Source organism: Oryctolagus cuniculus, chromosome X (assembly GCF_051225735.1).
Source record: "Oryctolagus cuniculus isolate XC-2025 breed Fujian yellow rabbit chromosome X, ASM5122573v1, whole genome shotgun sequence".
In the NCBI taxonomy this organism is placed as follows: Eukaryota; Metazoa; Chordata; class Mammalia; order Lagomorpha; family Leporidae; genus Oryctolagus; species Oryctolagus cuniculus.
The window spans coordinates 10498560-10516638 of record NC_142888.1 but is presented as its reverse complement, the minus strand read 5'-3'; the positions used below and the strand labels follow the sequence as shown (position 1 = coordinate 10516638).

Below are 18079 nucleotides of genomic sequence, written 5' to 3'. Positions count from 1 at the left end.
GACCATAGTAGGGGGTGAAGAGGGGGAGTTACAGGTGATGGGTGGTCAGTTTTTTAAAAATATTTATTCATTTATTTGAAAGGCAGAGAGAGAGAATCTTCCACCTGCTGGTTCACTCCCCAGATGGCCACAACAGCTGGAACTGGGCCAATCTGAGGCCTGGAGCCAGGAGCTTCTTCTGGGTCTCCCAAGTGTGTGGTAGGGGCCCAAGAACTTGGGCCATCTTCCACTGCTTTCCCAGGTTCATTAGCAGAGAGCTGGATCAGAAAAAGAGCAGTTGGGACTCAAACTGGTGCCCATACGGGATACCAGCACTGCAGACCTTCTATGTCATACTGTAGGCCCCAGGTGGCCAATGTTTGAAGGAAGCCTGTATCCCTAGGGCATAATAAAAATTCTGATCCTTGATTGTCAGAACAGTAATGTGTTCCCATACTGATTTACAAAACTGAGTTCTAGAGATGGACGTTTGGTGCAGCAGTTGAGCTGCTTCATGTCAGAGTGCCTGCTCTCAAGTAAATGGCTCTACGTTCTGCTCCCTGTTGCAGCTTCCTGCTATTGCACACTCTGGAAGGAAGCAGGTTAGGGCTCAAGTAGTTTGATCCCTGCCACTCACATGTCAGGCTCAGAATGAGTTCCCAGCTCCCTGCTTTGGCCTGGCCCAGCTCCAGCCATTGTAGGCATCATGGTAGGAATTAACCAGTAGATGGGAGATCTCTCTCCCTCTCTCTGCCTTTTTTTTTAATTTTTATTTTTTTAATATTTTTTTATTTCACAGGTAGAGTTATAGACGGTGAGAGAGAGAGAGAGAGACAGAGAGAAAGGTCTTCATTCCTTTGATTCACTCCCCAAATGGCCGCTACAGCCGGTGCTGCGCCGATCCGAAGCCAGGAGCCAGGTGCTTCCTCCTGGTCTCCCACGTGGGTGCAGGAGCCCAAGCACTTGGGCCATCCTCCACTGCCCTCTCGGGCCACAGCAAAGAGCTGGACTGGAAGAGGAGCAGCCGGGACTAGAACCCAGCGCCCATATGGGATACTGCCAGCACCACAGGCAGAGGATTAACCAAGTGAGCCACGGCGCCAGCCCCTCTGCCTTTCAAATACATTTCTATAAATGGAGTTCTTATGAGGGAACTTTAAATAAAGCTGGAAAATGTGATTTCTAAAAGACACTGAAGTTAATTTTTAACTGTGCTACTATTTTGCATTTAACCAACCTCAAAATACTTCTCAACAATAGAGAAAATGGGCAAAGGATAGATTATTCTCAGAAGAAAATACAAAGGGCTAATAAACATGTGAAAAATGTTCAATCTTTCTTGTAATCAAAATAATGCAAATAGAAGCAGCATGATGCCATTTTTTGGTCTATAAAATTGACAAAGATAATACTCCGTGCCGGTGAGATGGCAGCAAGATAGGTGCTTTCATACACTGTAATGTGAGTGTAAATGATACCGCTTTTGTGGAGAGTAATTTACCAATACATGTTAAAATGTTCTTCAAATATTTATCTTTAGAATGTTTATACCCCTGATCTAACTACCTCAGCTTCTAGGAATCTATTATAAGGAAATAATCAGAGGTTCAAAATTATGTTTGAGTACTATTTGTATTAGTAATAAATAAATAATATTCAACATTACAGAAATATTTAAATTATGATTTTTCTTTAAAAAAAAAGATGTGCTTATTTGAGAGGCAGAATGACAGAAAGAGAGGGACAGACAGGGTGAGAAAGAGATCTTCCATTTGCTGGTTCACTCCCCAAATGGTTGCAACAGCCAAGGCTGGGCCAGGCTGAAGCCTGTAGCCTGTAGCCAGGACCTCTGTCCTGGTCTTCCACTTTTGAGGCAAGGGCCCAAGTATTTGGGCTATCTCCCACTGCATTCCCAGGTGCATTAGCAGGGAGTTGGATTGGAAGTGCAGCAGCTGGGACTTAAACCAGCGCTCTTGTTCCAGTGTCACAAACCATGGCTTAACCCACGCCACCACAGTGCTGGCCCGTTTGATTTTTCTAACCAGTGGAATGTTTTACAGCTATTATAATTACTGAGGTAGAAAATTCTTTAATGGCATGATAAAATAATCATGAGATTGAGCAAAATAAAACCACCTATGGCAGTAAGAGTCCCGAGCTGCTAAGGTGTATATATGACATATCTGAAAGCCTGCAACGAAATATAGAGTTAGCAATGGTTGTCTCTGGGAAATGTAATTGTTGGTGACTTTTGTCTTTCAACTCAGTGTTCCAAGTGTTCTGTAATACATAACAGGATAATTATAAGAAAACATTGTGAAACATTGGTAAATGTATTGTCTTGTTGAGTTTAGAATCCGTCTTTGTTTGAATGTCTCATCTGACAGCAGTAGACCTCTCTTCTGTCTGCATTCATGCCCATAGCTGAATGAGTATATAATTAGTAATAAATGAATACTATCCCGATGGCTTTAAACATCATTTCTTTTTTTAAAGATGTATTTAGTTATAAGTCAGAGTTACACACAAAGAGAAGGAGACGCAGAGAGAGAGAGGTCTTTCATCCAATGGTTCACTCCCCAATTGGCCACAATGGCCAGAGCTGCGCCAATCTGACGCCAGGAGCCAGGAGCTTCTTCCTGGTCTTCCCATGTGGGTGCAGGGATCCAAGCACTTGGGCCATCTTCTTCTACTGCATTCCCAGGCCATAGCAGAGAGCTGAATTGGAAGTGGAGCAGCCAGGTCTCAAACTGGTGCCCATATGAGATGCTGGCACTGCAGGAGGTGGCTTTACCCACTATTCCACAGTGCCAGCCCCTAAATATCATTTCAATTCTGTTGACTTCTATACCTCTATCCCTAGCTTAGTCCTCTCTTCCAAACTCCAGAGTTGCATATAGAACTCTCTCCATGACATCTCCACTTGCAAATCTAGGAGGCATGCCAAACCAAATGCTGGAGAACGGAATCCTTGGTGCTGGTGATGTCCCTCCCACCTGGACCTTTTCCTGTGTCTTCCTGTCCTACAGCACGGCAATGCTGTCTTTCCAGTTCTTCAGGCAGATATCTTTGGAATTACCTGGACTCCTCTCACACTGTACATCCAATCTATTCCAAGTTTTATTTATGTAAAATCTAGCCAGAATCTGACCACTTCTCACCATCTGCATTGCTACTGCTCTCGCTCCAGCCTCTATCTTATTTTGCCTGTTTATTACACCAGAAGCCTCAGTTATTTTTTTGGACTCTACCTTTGACCTCTTATTGTTTATTGGTAACATATCAGCAGGAGTCCTGTTAGAGCTAAGTCATATCATATCATGCCTTGCTCAAACCATCTAATGGCTCCCAATTCCCTGCAGTGAAAGTCAGTCATTCCCAACCCCCCCCCACACACACACACACTGGGCGCCTCCCATCCTCTCCCTTCCTGTCTCATTTCCCTGGCTACATCTCCTACTACTTTTTGCTCACTTCCTCCAGGCACACTGGCCTCCTAGTTATTCCTGGAAGAAGCCAGATGTGCTCCTGGCCTTTGCGCTTGCTGTTTTCTCTGCCTGCAGTGTTTTTTCTCCAGAGCTTTCTCCATGGAGCTTGACTGATCCTTTATATATTTACACATCTATTGACTCCCTTGACTGTGCTACTTACAGTTACACCACCTACATTCTCTAGTCCCCCTTCTAGCCTAATTATTTTTTATAGCACTTAATCGCTTTTTGACATAAAACATCTTTTGTGTTTTCTGTTGCTGTTTATTATTACTATGTTATGAGCACAGATGTTTTTGGTCTGTTTTGCCTACTTATGCATCCTCAGAAGCTAGAACAATGCCTGGCACACAGTAAGCATTCAGGTAGTGCATGTTGGAAAAATGAACAACGCCCAGGGGCAGGCATTTGGCCTATCAGTTAAGACACCAGTTAAAGGGCCAGCATTGTAGCACACTGCATAAGCTGCCACCTGTGATACCAGCATCCCATGCGGGTACTGGTTTGAGTGCTGGTTGCTCCACTGCAGATGCAGCTCCCTACTAATGTACCTGGAGGGGAGCATAAGATGGCCCAAGTGCTTGGGTCCCTGCCAGCCATGTGGGACACCCAGATGGAGTTCCAGGCTCCTGGCTCCTGGCTTCAGCTTGGCCCAGCCCTGGCCATTGTGGCTATTTGGGGAGTGAATCAGCAAATGGATGATCTCTTTCTCTCTCTCTGTAACTCTGCCTTTCAAATGAATAAAAGAAATCATTTATAAAAGAAAGATGCCAGTTAAAAGGCCTGCATCTCCCATTGGAATACCTGGATTCTATTCCCGGCTCTGGCTCTTGACTCCCAGCTTCTGGCTTCAGCTCTGGTCCAGACTCACCTACTGCAAGCATTTAGGGAGTGAACCAGCAGATGGGAACTCTCTGTCTCTTGTCTCTCTGCCTGTCAAATAAAAATAAAAGGTACAAACACTAAAAAAACTTTTATTAAAAATGAGTAATATGTAGATAATATGAAAGCAATTTAATTTTTAAAAGCTCAAATGAGGGGCCGGTGCTGTGGCACACTAGGTTAATCCTCTGCCTGCCATGCCCGCATCCCATGTGGGCACCGGTTCTAGTCCCAGTTGCTCCTCTTCCAGTCCAGTTCTCTGCTGTGGCCCGGGAGGGCAGTGGAGGATGCCCAAGTGCTTGGGCCCCTGCACCAACATGGGAGACCGGGAGGAAGCACTTGGCTCCTGGCTTCGGATTGGCAACCATTTGGTGGGTGAACCAACGGAAGGAAGACCTTTCTCTCTGTCTCTCTCTCTCTCATGGTCTGTAACTCTGCCTGTCAAATAAATAAAATAAAATCTTTTTAAAAAAAGCTCAAATGAGTTTTTAAAAAAATATTTATTTATTTGAAAGTCAGAGTTACACAGATAGAGAAGGAGAGGCAGAGAGAGAGAGAGAGAGAGAGAGAGAGAGAGAGAGAGAGAGGTCTTCGATCTGATGGTTCACTCCCAATTGGCTTCAACAGTCAGAGCTGCACTGATCCGAAGCCAAGAGCCAGGAGCTTCTTCCAGGTCTACCATGTGAGTGCAGGTGCCCAAGGACTTGGGCCATCCTGTACTGCTTTCCCAGGCTATAGCAGAGAGCTGGATTGGAAGTAGAGTAGCCAGGACTCGAACCGGAGCCCATATACGATGCTGGCACTGCAGGTGGTGGCTTTACCTGTTACGCCACAGTGCTGGTCCTGCTCAAATGAATTTTAAAGCTTTATTTATTTATAAATAAATGCCTGTAATTGCCCTAGTTGGGAACAGAAATATGGGGCTAGAAACTCAATCCACGTCTCACATATGGGTGGCAAGAACCCAGTAACTTGGGCTGTCACAGCTGCCTCACAGGGTCTGCATTACCAAGAATGCTGGAGTCAGGAGCTGTAACTAGTATCGCACTGAGGTACTCTGATATGGGATATTGGCCTCTTTTTTTTTTCTTCTTAAAGATTTTATTTATTTATTTGAGAGGTAGTCACAGACAGAGAGGGACAGACAGAAAGGTCGTCCATCTGCTGCAAGGGCTGGAGCTGTGCAGATCGAAGCCAGGAGCTGGGAGCTTCCTCTGGGTTTCTCACATGGGTACAGGGGCCCAAGCACTTGGACCATCTTCTATTGTTTTCCCAGGCCATAAGCAGAGGGCTGGGTCAGAAGAGGAACAACCAGGACATAAACGGGTGCCCATATGGGATGCCGGCACCGCAGGTGGAGGCTTAGCCTACTATATCACAGTGCCAGCCTTGGATATAGGCATCTTAATCAATGTCTTAATCACTAAGCCAAATGCCTGTCCTTCAAATGAGTTTTAAATATTCCATGTACCTGGGAATCATAATTTAACAATTTATAGATAATAATTGTCATTTTTTTAAAATATCCCCCTCTTTTCTATAACTACTCCCATTCTTCTACATGTGCAACATCTGAACCTACATCTCTAAATTCACAGGAGACAATTCTTTAAATTTACTTTTCCATTATGTACATTTCATGTATGTGTTCCCATTATAAAAATAAGGCAAAATAGCCAACGTATGTGGAATAAACAATGAAAGCATTCCCTCATTGTCTCTCCAGAATGCTACCTTCTTTCCCAGAGACAACCTTAATGTGTATCCTTCTAGGCCAATGGTAGAACTTACTGTGATGACAGGAGTATTCTGTATTTGCTGTGTCCAGTATAGTACCCATGATAGCCACACATGGTTACTGAGCACTTGAAATGCGGCTAGGACTGAGACACTCTTTTTAATTTAATGTAAATCAATTGTGATTTGAATATAAATAGAACCTGGCTACTGTATTAGCACAGTTCTAAACTATTTCCATGCAATTACCTTTCTCTCTCTTTCCCCTCCTATAAATGGTATCATACTATACATATTGTTTTCTGACTTGCTTTTTGCACTCAACAAAATGTGTTAGAAATCATTTCCTGTTAGTACATGTCTGTCTTACTGTTTTCAATGGTGCCTGTCACTTCATAATGTGTGCACACCTTACTTAACTAAATGAAAAATGGATGTTTCTTGGCACTGAACCATGTACTGGGCCTCTTTTTGCTCCACTTCAGTGACATCTGTTGGTGAGGCCTTTGCACCAGCTGCCTAATGTGAGATTGTACATAATCAATGACACAGTCCAACAATCTAAGAGTTTACCTGCGGTAGACCTATGGCCAACTGTACAATCTTTTTTATTTTCCTTTCCTCTCTATTTTCAAACAGAGTAAAATATTTAAACTCCAAATTAAATCAAGCTTTCATAAAATATGGGAAGAGGAGCAGCTGGGACACGAACTGGCACCCATATGGGATGCCGGTGCTGTAGACAAAGGCTTAGCCCACTATAGCACTGGCCCCAGAGACTCGTAAATTCAAACGGACACAGGAAGATGAGATTTTGTGATATCTTTTTGTGATTCTGGATTTGTAGTGCTACACCTGCTGAGTCCTGAGGCAGAATGCCTGTTCGGGAGAAATGGACTCCGGAGCCCTGTTCTTACCTCTTTTGCATATGCTGATTAAATTGTTCTGTGCTTGTAACATTCTTGGCTACTGGAAGACATTCTGGAGGTGGTTATAAACTTTGTAACTATGGGCAATTACTTTTCAACTGATCTCCTTGCTTTTAACATGTCTCATCAACGTTGGCTAGCTAATGTCTGTTGAGTCTGGCATTATAGTGCTGGACACAGATGCTGTATAAGCAAGGCCATGTCACAGACAGATCACTGACATAGACCGATCACTATAAAGGGGAAATTTGAAGAGAGATTAATAAAGGGACTATTTACAAAAGTATGCGCAGGGTTTCAGGAACCTCAAGGACCAGGCCTAGAAACACTGGGGTTGCCATGCCCCTAGGCTTTCAGTGCAAGGGGTGTGTGTGGTGAACATAACCTCACAGAGAGCTATATAAAGAGAGACCTCTCACAGGAACCATGAATTCTAGTCAAAGGACAAAAACACTGCTTCTTAGCAGAGAGGAAGCCAAGGAGATAACACCCTGAGTTTCTTCTTGTGCTGCCCACCATGCTTTTCATGGACCCAGTCCAGCTGGAAGCAGGAGAGCAAGGGAGCCCATTGCTGCAGTCCATGTGGGAAGCCATACAGAGGAGTGGAAATGGACAGGAAGAGATTAGATTATGGTGAGGCAAAATGGTATTTATCATTCATACATTATTTCATTTAGTTTTTAAAACAGCTTTCTGAGGTAGATCTCTTTATTATCCCCCTTTCATAGGTGAGAACACTGAAAGTTACAGAAGTTAAGAACCAGCAGTTTTCTAAAAGTCAGATTTTAAAAAGTCAAATGGGTATATTAAATAACAGAGCTAGGATTTGAACTCAGATCTGTCTGACTGAATTGAACCACTGCAGTTAAAGAGTGGCTAAGCTTCAACAAGCAACTCTGCAGTAGACCTTCACCATCAGTAGTCCTATGTTAAGTTCTCACTGGTTTATCAGCCTGTTGTCTGATTGGTCCAGTCATCAGTGATGCACACTGCACAAGTACAGGTTCTATCAACCATTTTTTGCACTAAAGTAATATTTGTATTGTATATTTTATGCAGTACCTAATAGTTTTTAGGTAAATATTTGATGATGTCTAATTGAAAAGATTCCGCAATGAAATACCCAACATATCATGTCTTCCCCTTTAAAAAGCCTGATAGGACTATGGCATTGGTATGGTACTATGGTACAATTTACACGATGAGAACTTGTGTGACAAACAGGAAAAGTATACACAGGCAGTTCCTGGGTGTTATTTAATCCTAAATTAGGTAAAAAGAAGTCTTATTGTGGCCTAGCTCTATGACCATGATCTGGCAAGGCCATTGGCACACACAAGCTGCAGGATGCTTGGACAGGGCTTTTTTCTTTTTTTCTCTTTTTTGGACAGGCAGAGTGGACAGTGATAGAGAGACAGAGAGAAAGGTCTTCCTTTGCCGTTGGTTCACCTCCCAATGGCCACTGCGGCCGGCGTACTGCGCTGATCCAAAGCCAGGAGCCAGGTGCTTCTCCTGGTCTCCCATGGGGTGCAGGGCCCAAGCACTTGGGCCATCCTCCACTGCACTCCCTGGCCACAGCAGAGAGCTGGCCTGGAAGAGGGGCAACCGGGACAGAATCCGGCGTCCCAACCGGGACTAGAACCCGGTGTGCCGGCGCTGCAGGTTGAGGATTAGCCTATTGAGCCGCGGCGCCAGCCTGGACAGGGCTTCTTAACCCTTTAAAATACCTATTCCTTTTTGCAAATATAAAATCTCATATGCCTCCCTAACCCCGAATTTGGAATGTGGCTCCCAAGGGGGTCACAGTCTAGCCTCTGGTGACTTTCCCCAGTCCAGAGGCTTAGTTTCAGTGATTTGCATGTTGAAAAGAGTAGAACTTTTGTCAAAATAGGACATTGTTCAAAATTGAACACACCGGGGCCCACGTTGTGGCACACTGGGTTAAGCCACAGCCTGTGATGCCGGCGTCTCATATGGGCTCCACTGCATGTCATGGCTGCTCCGCTTCCTATCCAGCTCCCTGCTATTGTGCTTGAGAAAGCAGCAGCAGATGACCCAAGTGCTTGAGCTCCTGCCACCATGTGGGAGACCCAGAAGGAGCTCCTGGCCATTTGGGGAGTGGGCCAGTGGATGGAAGATTTCCATCTGTCTGCTCTCTTTCTCTCTGTTTCTCTGTCTCTCTCTCTCCCGCTCTGTAACTCTTTCAAATAAATAATCTTTAAAGAAATTGAATGTGCTTTCCCAACTAATATTTTCTCCCATTCTAAAAGGTCCACCCTTTACTCCAGAAGATTGCGGCCCCAGAGCCAATTCTGTTCCTTCCTCTATCAATCCTCTCCTCCATTTACTCACCTTCCAAGTGTGTAGCATCACAGTAAACCTCTGGCATGTATTAATAAACACAAAGGATGTGACCTGTGTTGTTAGGGTCTAAGCTGAGGCTTGCCAGAAACTACCCGGGAGTCATTTAACCTGCTTCACGAAGACTGGGTAACATATGACCATGCGCCTTTCTTTCTACAATTAATTATCTAGCGTCCCCCTTCTCCAGTGAGCAGGAAGAGCTGTATCTCCTCTTTGAGGTCTCTCCATTCTAATTGTTGTAGAATCCGGGGAGTTTGCTCAGTTCAGAAGGAGCCACAATGTTAACTGAGTCAAGGGACTGGCCATTGCTGTTGTTTCTTGCTGTCACTTGGTGTCACTGTTGGAAGACAGGTCCTGCACCATTCAGTGGAAATAGTACCTACCTCACAGAGTGGAAATGAGCAAATACACTTAAAGCGCTTAGCATATACATGGATACATGGCACTACGTAGGCACTCACAGATTTTGCTATTATGTTCTGTTACTGGGCCTAGACCAGAAGATCCTTGGAAGCATCTTGGCTTTTGCAAATGCTAAGGACTGTCTGGACCTTGGTCCCCTGCAGGTTGCTTGACAGTGGGATGCCAGGTTGGCCCAGTCCATGCCACTGCCGGGAACTTCGGGCTCTCTTACTCCCAAATGTCTGGAGGTTGGTCCCTCCTCTTATGTGGGTGGGACACAGCAAAAAATTTCCGATAAATAAAATTGTTTGTTCTGGCTCAGCGTAGGAGTTTTTTTTTTTTTTTTTTTTTTTTTTTTTTTTTTTTTTTAAATTGCAATCTGGAGGCACCTGGACTGAGGAACTACTGCCTCAGGTCATTATTGGTATCTGGGTCTTAACCAGGTCTTCCTGAAAAAGCTGAAAGTTGACTTTCAAATTAGAATACTCTGCCTTGCTTTGGAAGACAATGTTCAGGGAACAAGACTGTGCCTTATTTATTTTTGCATTCTCCCCATTCCAAGTCCAGTGCCTTGCACTGACAAGAAATACCCCTTCTCCAAGTCAAGTGCTACTGAAGATGCTCCCATATGCATGAGTACACATGCAAGTGCACTTGCACACTTAGGACTTTTCTCTGCCTTCCATTTCTTATGTCCTCCCTTTTCTGGCATTGGATCAGGTCCCCACCCTGGTGCCTAACAGGTTTCCCAAGGGACGTCATGAGTGTCCATCATTGCCTCTTGAGCAGGAGCTATGGTTAGGGCAAGAAATGTATTTGACTTCTTGTGCTCTTTTTTTTTTTCCAGCTTTTTTATTTTTTAATAAATGTGAATTTACAAAGTGCAGCCTTTGTATTGTTGTGGCTCCCCCCCAACCTCCCTCCCTCCTGTGGCCCTCCCCTCTCCCACTCCCTCTCCCATCCCGCCCTTCATCGAGTTTCATTTTCAATTACCTTCATATACTGAAGATCAACTTAGTATATACTAAGCAAGGATTTCAACAGGCTGTACTCACACAACCACACAAGGTATAGGGTATTGTTCGACTAGTAGTGTTGTCTTTAAGTTTCATAGTAAAACACATTAAGGACAGAGATCCTACGTGGGGAGCCTGTACCTAGTGACTCCCGTTGTTGATTTAACAATTGGCACTCTTATTTATGACATCAGCAATCACCCGAGACTCTTGCTATGAGCTGTCTAGGCTATGGAAGCCCCTTGAGTTCACCGACTCTGAACTTGTTTAGTCAAGGCCATATCACAGTGGAGGTTCCTTCCTCCCTTCAGAGAAAGGCGCCTCCCTCCTTGATGGCCTGTTCCTTCTGCTGGGGTCTTGTTCACCAGGATCTTTCATTTAGATTGTTTTTGCCACCGTGTTGTGGCTTTCCATGCCTGTGAGACTCTCATGGGCCTTTCAGCCAGATCCGAATGCCCCAAGGGTTGATTCTGAGGCAGGAGTGCTGTTTTGGGCATTTGCCATTCTATGAGTCTGCTGTGTGTCCTGCTTCCCCTGCAGGATCATTCTCTCCCTTTTAATTCTATCCTTCATTATTTGCTTACACTGGTCTTATTTGTGAAATCTCTTCGAAACTTACCCTATCTTTTTGATCGGTTGTGTATTTATACTTATCACTTTACCAAGTGCACTGGCATTGGTACCTGCCTTCTTGGTAAGATTGAGTTAAAATCCCCTGGCTCATTTCTAGTTGCACCATTGGAGGTAAGTCCGAGTGAGCATGTGCCTATTTCTATGCCCAAGTTCTAAGATAGTGCCTGACATACATGTGAATGAATAAGTGAATGAATAAACGAATGGCAGAAGCGGGTCACAGCCCCTGTTCAAGTGCTTGCGAGTTAAGGAACACCTGTCTCCATCTGCAAGAAACAATTCACACAGCACTCTGAGTGATGTTTACAGTGACTAGTCAACTTTAGCTTTAAAAATACCAAAGATGATGTAGTGGTGACTGTGGTAATGACACAGTTCAAGGACTACAAATGGCCAACTCCGGATTGCATTTGCCCTGTTTACAAAAACACCACTTGCTTTGTCTTCCTCTGTCTGGAGAGAGTGAGGTTTTCATTTTAAGAGGCTGACTGAAAAATGCAGGGCCACTTCCTGGGCAGGCTTCCAAGTGACTACATCTTTCTCACAGCGTTCCCCAGAGCCCCAGCCCAAGCAGCCTGGGGCGGGGCCTCCAGCCGTTGGTGGCTGGTAAAGCTACCACAGGGGCGGTTATCTGCAGCGGGCCAGAACTGCTGTGCCTTTAGGCCCTCCCAGGGCACAGATAACGGCCCTGGCCTTTGCGCTGAAGAGATGTCAGAGCTGGTGATTGGCCAGGCTGCTGTGTGTGGAATACAGGAAACGTGGTGCCGCCCTTCTGACTGTGCCGTTGCTTCCAGCCGACTACCCCGGGTGTGGGTGAGTCTAAATGCTCGGAGACTGCCCTGTTGGTTGTGAAATGCTCAAAGCTGGGCATCGTGACTTTCTGAGGCCATGACTTGGCATATTTCTGAGTCCTCTGAACCTCAGTGCCTTTGCTGTGAAACAGGGTTAGTATTATCCTATACTATCTATCCATCGTAGCGGGTACGGGGCCTGAAAGACATGATGTATCCTGAATGCCTCCGCTGGTACCTTGCATGTGGTAGACACTGAAGAGCTCTTTTCTGAAGCATCAGTTAAAAGACAGGAAAAGAAAAGATTTCAGTGACGATGCCTTTTCTTTATTTTTAACAATCCAATATTTCTCTGGAAGACTCAGCAGATATATTCTACTTCTTAATCATACCCATGTAGCCAACAAAAATAAAACCCCAGGGGAAGCTAGCGCTAAAGGCAAGTTTGTCAGACTACATTTCCTTTCTCTTTTTCCCTTCTAGACCCTGACTGCACCTGCCCCATTTGCAGATGAAACCAGTTGCCAGTGCCAAGCACCCCATGAAAAACTGACCATTGCTCAGGCTCGCTTAGGAACACCAGGTGAGGCTGTACTTCTTGTTCCCCAAGTGGGCCATGCCCTGACATTTAAAATATCAGAGAAGCCCATCACTGTTTGAACAGTACTTGCTTTCAATCAGAGGGTTGAATTTAGAAATTAGAGCATGGTACAAGGCAGGTAAATACTAACAGTGATAAATTCGCCCAGCCAGAGTAGTCAGGCAAAAGACGCGGTGGAATGTGGGAGTGTGATCCCCAGCTCTGCCGTTTGCTAGTTCTACAGCCTCAGGCAAGTCATAGAAACGTCCGAATCTGTTTCCTCATGTGCCAAACAAGGATAATGATACCTGCTTCACAAAGTTTTTCTGACAGCTAGATTTGGTGAAAAGTACTTAAGCACTTCTAAACCATGAAGACTTGTATGAACCTAAGCTACTATAATTATTACCACCCGTAAAAGTCTGCATTTTATAAAAGTTTCAAGTACATCTTTAAAAAATTTATATTTTCATTGTATTTGAAGTGAAGAGACAGAGATAGACAGGAAGACATCTTCCACGTGCTGGTTCACTCTCCAAATGTCTGAGACAGTCAGGGCTTGGCCAAGCCAAAGCCAGAAACCCAGAACTCCATTTGGGTCTCCCATGTGGGTGGGAGGGAGCATTATCTGTTGCTTCCCAGGATGCACAGTAGCAGGACGTTGGAGCCAAAGCGGAGAAGCTAGGACTCCAACCATGCACTCAGTGTGGGATGCCAGTGACCCAAGCAGTGACTTAACCACTTTGCCAAACGCCTGCCCCTCAAGTACACCTTAAACATCTGGGTTCTGTTCTGTTGTTCATTTCTTTAGCATATACCAGAGGACGGATAGAGGAAGGGATTTAAAAAGGACTATAAGATATCATCTCTGTTTCACATATCTTTCACAATAATTGAAGAGACAAGACAGCTTGATATGAAGTAAAATTGACATGTAGCATGAATGCATGCATGTGCTTTGGTGTTAAATCCTATAACAGAGACAATAACAGACAGTTTAGAGAAGGGCAGATTCACTTGGCCTGGGGTGGTCAGGCAAAACTTGAAGGAGAGAACATTAGAGACCGAATACTTTGGGGCACAAACACGATTTGGGATGTGTGGCAGAAACACGGATAGGTATTTTGAGGAACAGGAAGAGGGAAAGCACACAGAGAGCGAGCTGTGTAGGAGTAAATGAGTGCTGCTCCAGGTGAATGGGGAGTGAAGAAGGACTGGGTGGTAGTTCAGCTTTGAGCCACTTAATAGTATGACTCAATGGTTTCCACTTGCCATTGCAAAAAAAAAAAAACCCAACAGTCCAAACTTAAATGAATCTATGGGATAATGCAAATAACTAGTGAACCAAGGAGTAACATGTTAAATATCCTAGCTGACTGGGTAGATCTAGGACTAAACCCCAAGTTTAGCAACCTCAGCCCCTGGCTTTGTCCACCACATTGGACTGCCATGTGAAACACAGTCCACAGCAGACCATGGGGTGAAGTGGAAACACTCAAGCTTGAGCTGGAAAGAGCATGAACAAGACAGACAGTAGCTGTGACTTTCTGTAGTGGCACTATCTGCCAGGCTCACTGCTGTTTCACCAGTACCCAGAGAAGCACTGGTAACATACTGTGTGCTCAGGAAACACTTTGTGAGTGAATGGAAGTTTGGGACAAGAGAAGGAGCTTGTCTTCTGGAAATAGAAGCAGAGATTTTTTCCAATGCATTGAGCTGGCTTCAAATTAAATGGGTGACATTAGGCATCTATACCTCATGTAACCACCAAGCAGTTTAAGCCCTGAGAATAAGCCAGAGTAAGATGGCGGTATATTTTGAAATAGGTTGTGGAATTGCCAGGGGAGGGAGATAGAGCTTGATCTTTAGAGGGGAAAGTTCCCTCTTCTCTCAGGTGATGACATTGCAGTGTCTTAGAAGAGAATTTTGGGATGTTGATTGGCTCCTAGCCAGGGAATAAGAACTTAGTTCTTTGATTATCTAGAAGGTATGAAACAGTCTTAGACCCAACTTTGAGAGCAGTGGTCCTTCCTCACTCATCAGTGTGCCTAAAATTATAATTCCCTGGAGGCCTTGCAGAAACACACTGCAGGGCCCAACTCACACAGCTTCTGATTCAGTGGGTCTAGGGTGGGGCTCAAGAACTTGCATTTCCCGTAAGTTTCTAGCTGATGTTGCTGCTGCTACTGCTGCTGGTCCTGGGAACACACTTCAAGAACCACTGCTTATGGTCATCAAAGAAGGAGGTACTTTTCTCTGGAGGGAGGAGAGAACTTCCATTTTGCTCATGGCCTTGTCTAAATACTGACAGAGTTTGTGGATTCAAAAGGCTTCCATAGCCTAGGCAGCTCATTTCAAGAGCCTCGAGAGATCACTGATGTCATACATAAGAGTGCTAATTGTTAAATTAACAACAGGAGTCACTGTGCACTAACTTCCCATGCAGAGCCTCTGTCCTCAAAGTGTTGCGTTTTTTTTTAAAGATTTATTTATTTGAAAGAATTACACAGAGAGAGGAGAGGCGGGGGGGGGGAGGGGGGGGGAGAGAGAGAGAGAGAGAGAGAGAGAGAGGTCTTCCATCCGATGGTTCACTCCCCAGTTAGCCACAACGGCCGGACCTGTGCTGATCCGAAGCCAGGAGCCAGGAGCTTCCTCTGGGTCTCCCACATGGGTGCAGAGGCCCAAGGACTGGGGCCATCCTCCACTGCTTTCCCAGGCCATAGCAGAGAGCTGAATCGGAAGTGGAGCAGCCAGGTATCAAACTGGTGCCCAAATGGGATGCAGGTGCTTCAGGCCAGGGCATTAACCCGCTGCGCTACAGCGCCAGTCCCTAAAAGTATTGTATTATAACTATGTCTAAGTGCTCCCAAAAGATGTATCATTCTTGGGTGCTTCGTTAAAATTAATTAAGTTTCTAAAAAAAAAGTAAAATTAACTTCAAGATGCAATGACTTTGAACAGCCTCTGTCTCAACCATTGAGAAAGTTTTTTTTTTTTTTCTTACTGCGCAAATTGTTGAACTCTACTTAGTATAGAGTTGGTCTTCTGTGCATAAAGTTAATTGAAAATGGATTTTAGTGGAGAATTGGTCTGGAAATATGAGAGGGAGGAGGAGGAGGAGTGGGAAGGCAGGTATGGTGGGAAGAATCACTATAGTCCTAAAGCTGCACTTATGAAATATATGAAGTTTGTATTCTTTAAATAAAAGGTTTCTTTGGGGGGGGATAAATAAAAAATAAACTAAAAAAAGAACCACTGCTTAAGAGTAACCTTTGACAGTCATGGGATCTGCTAACAGGGGGATTATGCAAATATCGTGATTGTTGGAGCACTGTAGCCTTGCCAGGGAAGTTCAAAGGGTTTAGAAAAACCTTGCTGTTTGGCTACTTGTAGGAAGGGTTTGGTAATTTCTAAGAGAACTTTGTCTTGAGCATTCTATCAAAAAGTCAAAATGGAAATGCTGCTCAGTAACCTAGGAGAGACTTCAAAAAGTTCATGGAGAAATAGGATTAAAAGACAAATGTGTTACAATGCCAAAGACTTTTGAAAATCATGTACCCTGGATTTTTATTTTTAGAAAATGCATTTCCATGAACTTTTTGAAGACCCTTTATAGTTATAACTGAAGTTTCTCACGATCTCCTACACTAGCCACATTCTCTGACTTAATACAATTGCCTACATTATGGTTGCACAAGTTTAGGTCTATACAAACCAGGGCTGGGTCATAAATTCTAAAAGAGATCATGACAAACTCTGCTCATAGCTCCTTAACCTTGTTTCTGAAAAACAGAAAAAATCGAATAGAGCAAAAAAGCAACCAAAATTGGCACCTTTGGTCTTAGCTAGTTCAGCTGTGGCTCTGTGAACCTTTATGTAGTTTGGATCTATCCTGAGGCAGAGAGAATCATTACTGTTTTGACATAAAGGAAAGTCCAAGAGATTGTTTCATGGATTCCTTTTAAATGAAGCTGACCTTTTTCTTAAAGGGAAACTCAGTTCTCATTTTCCATTTTTCTTCTCAAAAAAAAGGGGGGGAATTTATATTATTCTCTCCCACAGTGTGTAGAATTTCTCAGACTTATGTTTTCAAGAGTTACCTTAATGAATTTTGCCTTATATTTGTGCCACCTGTGCTATAATTTACTTAATATTTCTTTAAATATACTTTTTGATCACCTAAATCTGATATACTTAAAAACCATAATCACTATAATTTATAGAAAATAGTTATCACTGGCTATAAGTAGAAGGTAACCATAAAATTTATATAAAACTATACATTTTATAAAATAAATATGTAATAGATTTTAGAAGGTTAACTTCTGTGCCACTCTTTTTGCATAATAATTGTATACAAAACAGCACTAATTATCATAATTACTGGGCATTTAGTAGTAGTGTCTACTTTTTTAAAAGAACCCATAGCAGCATGCAGTCTTTTCAAAGGCACCACCAGGTAGAAGAGTGGTTGGGGGTAGCGTGGTTTGCACTCAGATTTCATCACAGATTGGGTGTATGCCATTGAGTAAGCCACTTCGCTTCCCTCATGCTGCATTTGCCCTGCTCCGAGATGTGAGGATCGGTCTGGATGTGGTTTGAGTGTGTTCTCCAAAGCTTCCTGTGCCAGAGGCTTTGCCCCCAATGCGACGTGTTGAGAAGTCGGGGAACCTTTAGGAGTTGGGGCCTAATGGGAGAAGATTAGTTCATGGGGGCTCCACCTTCATGAATGGATCAATGCTGGTTTTAAGGAGTGTGTTGTGTATCACAGGAATGAGTTATTTCCTTTGAGAATGGGCTGTTATAAAAAGCGAGAGCCCGGCCCCTCCCCAGGCCCCTGCTTCCTGTCTTGCCATGTGATCACTCCCTCTGGCACATGCTCCCACCATGATGTCATCTACCATGTTGTCATCCACCATGTTCTGATGTAGCCAGAAGGCCTTCAACAAAGCTGAGCAAGTGCTGGCACCAGACCCTGGAACCTCCAGAGCTGTGAGCTTGGTGAACTTCTCTTCTTTGTACGTCACCCAGCATCTGGTGTTTTGTTTCAGCCACACAAAATGAACTAATACACTATCTCATAGGGTTAATGCAAAAGTTAAGCAGACTATATAAGCATACTTCAAAAATGTTGTGGAAAATGGTATGAAAAGATAAGTTCATTTTGGTGCAAAAATTTATTTGAAATCCATGTACAGTTCTTTCATAACACATTTTCCATGAACTTTTTTTGAATACCCCTCCTGTGTGCTTTATAAATAAATTTTAAAAGATT

The 18079-nt window shown here is 43.9% G+C and overlaps 1 protein-coding gene across 8 annotated transcripts in view; it reads left to right on the top strand.

The window, feature by feature from the left end:
- PCYT1B (phosphate cytidylyltransferase 1B, choline) overlaps positions 1-18079 on the top strand; it is a 123554-nt gene that overhangs the window by 44109 nt on the left and 61366 nt on the right. For 5 of the 8 annotated variants that reach the window (XM_008272466.5, XM_008272468.5, XM_089324872.1 and 2 more), the window contains one exon: positions 12708-12807. The exons of 1 other annotated variant lie outside the window; for it this stretch is intronic. In XM_008272466.5, coding sequence (XP_008270688.1) covers positions 12708-12807 — 100 coding nt within the window. 2 more of the 8 variants (XM_008272467.5, XM_089324873.1) reach the window with 2 other exon arrangements.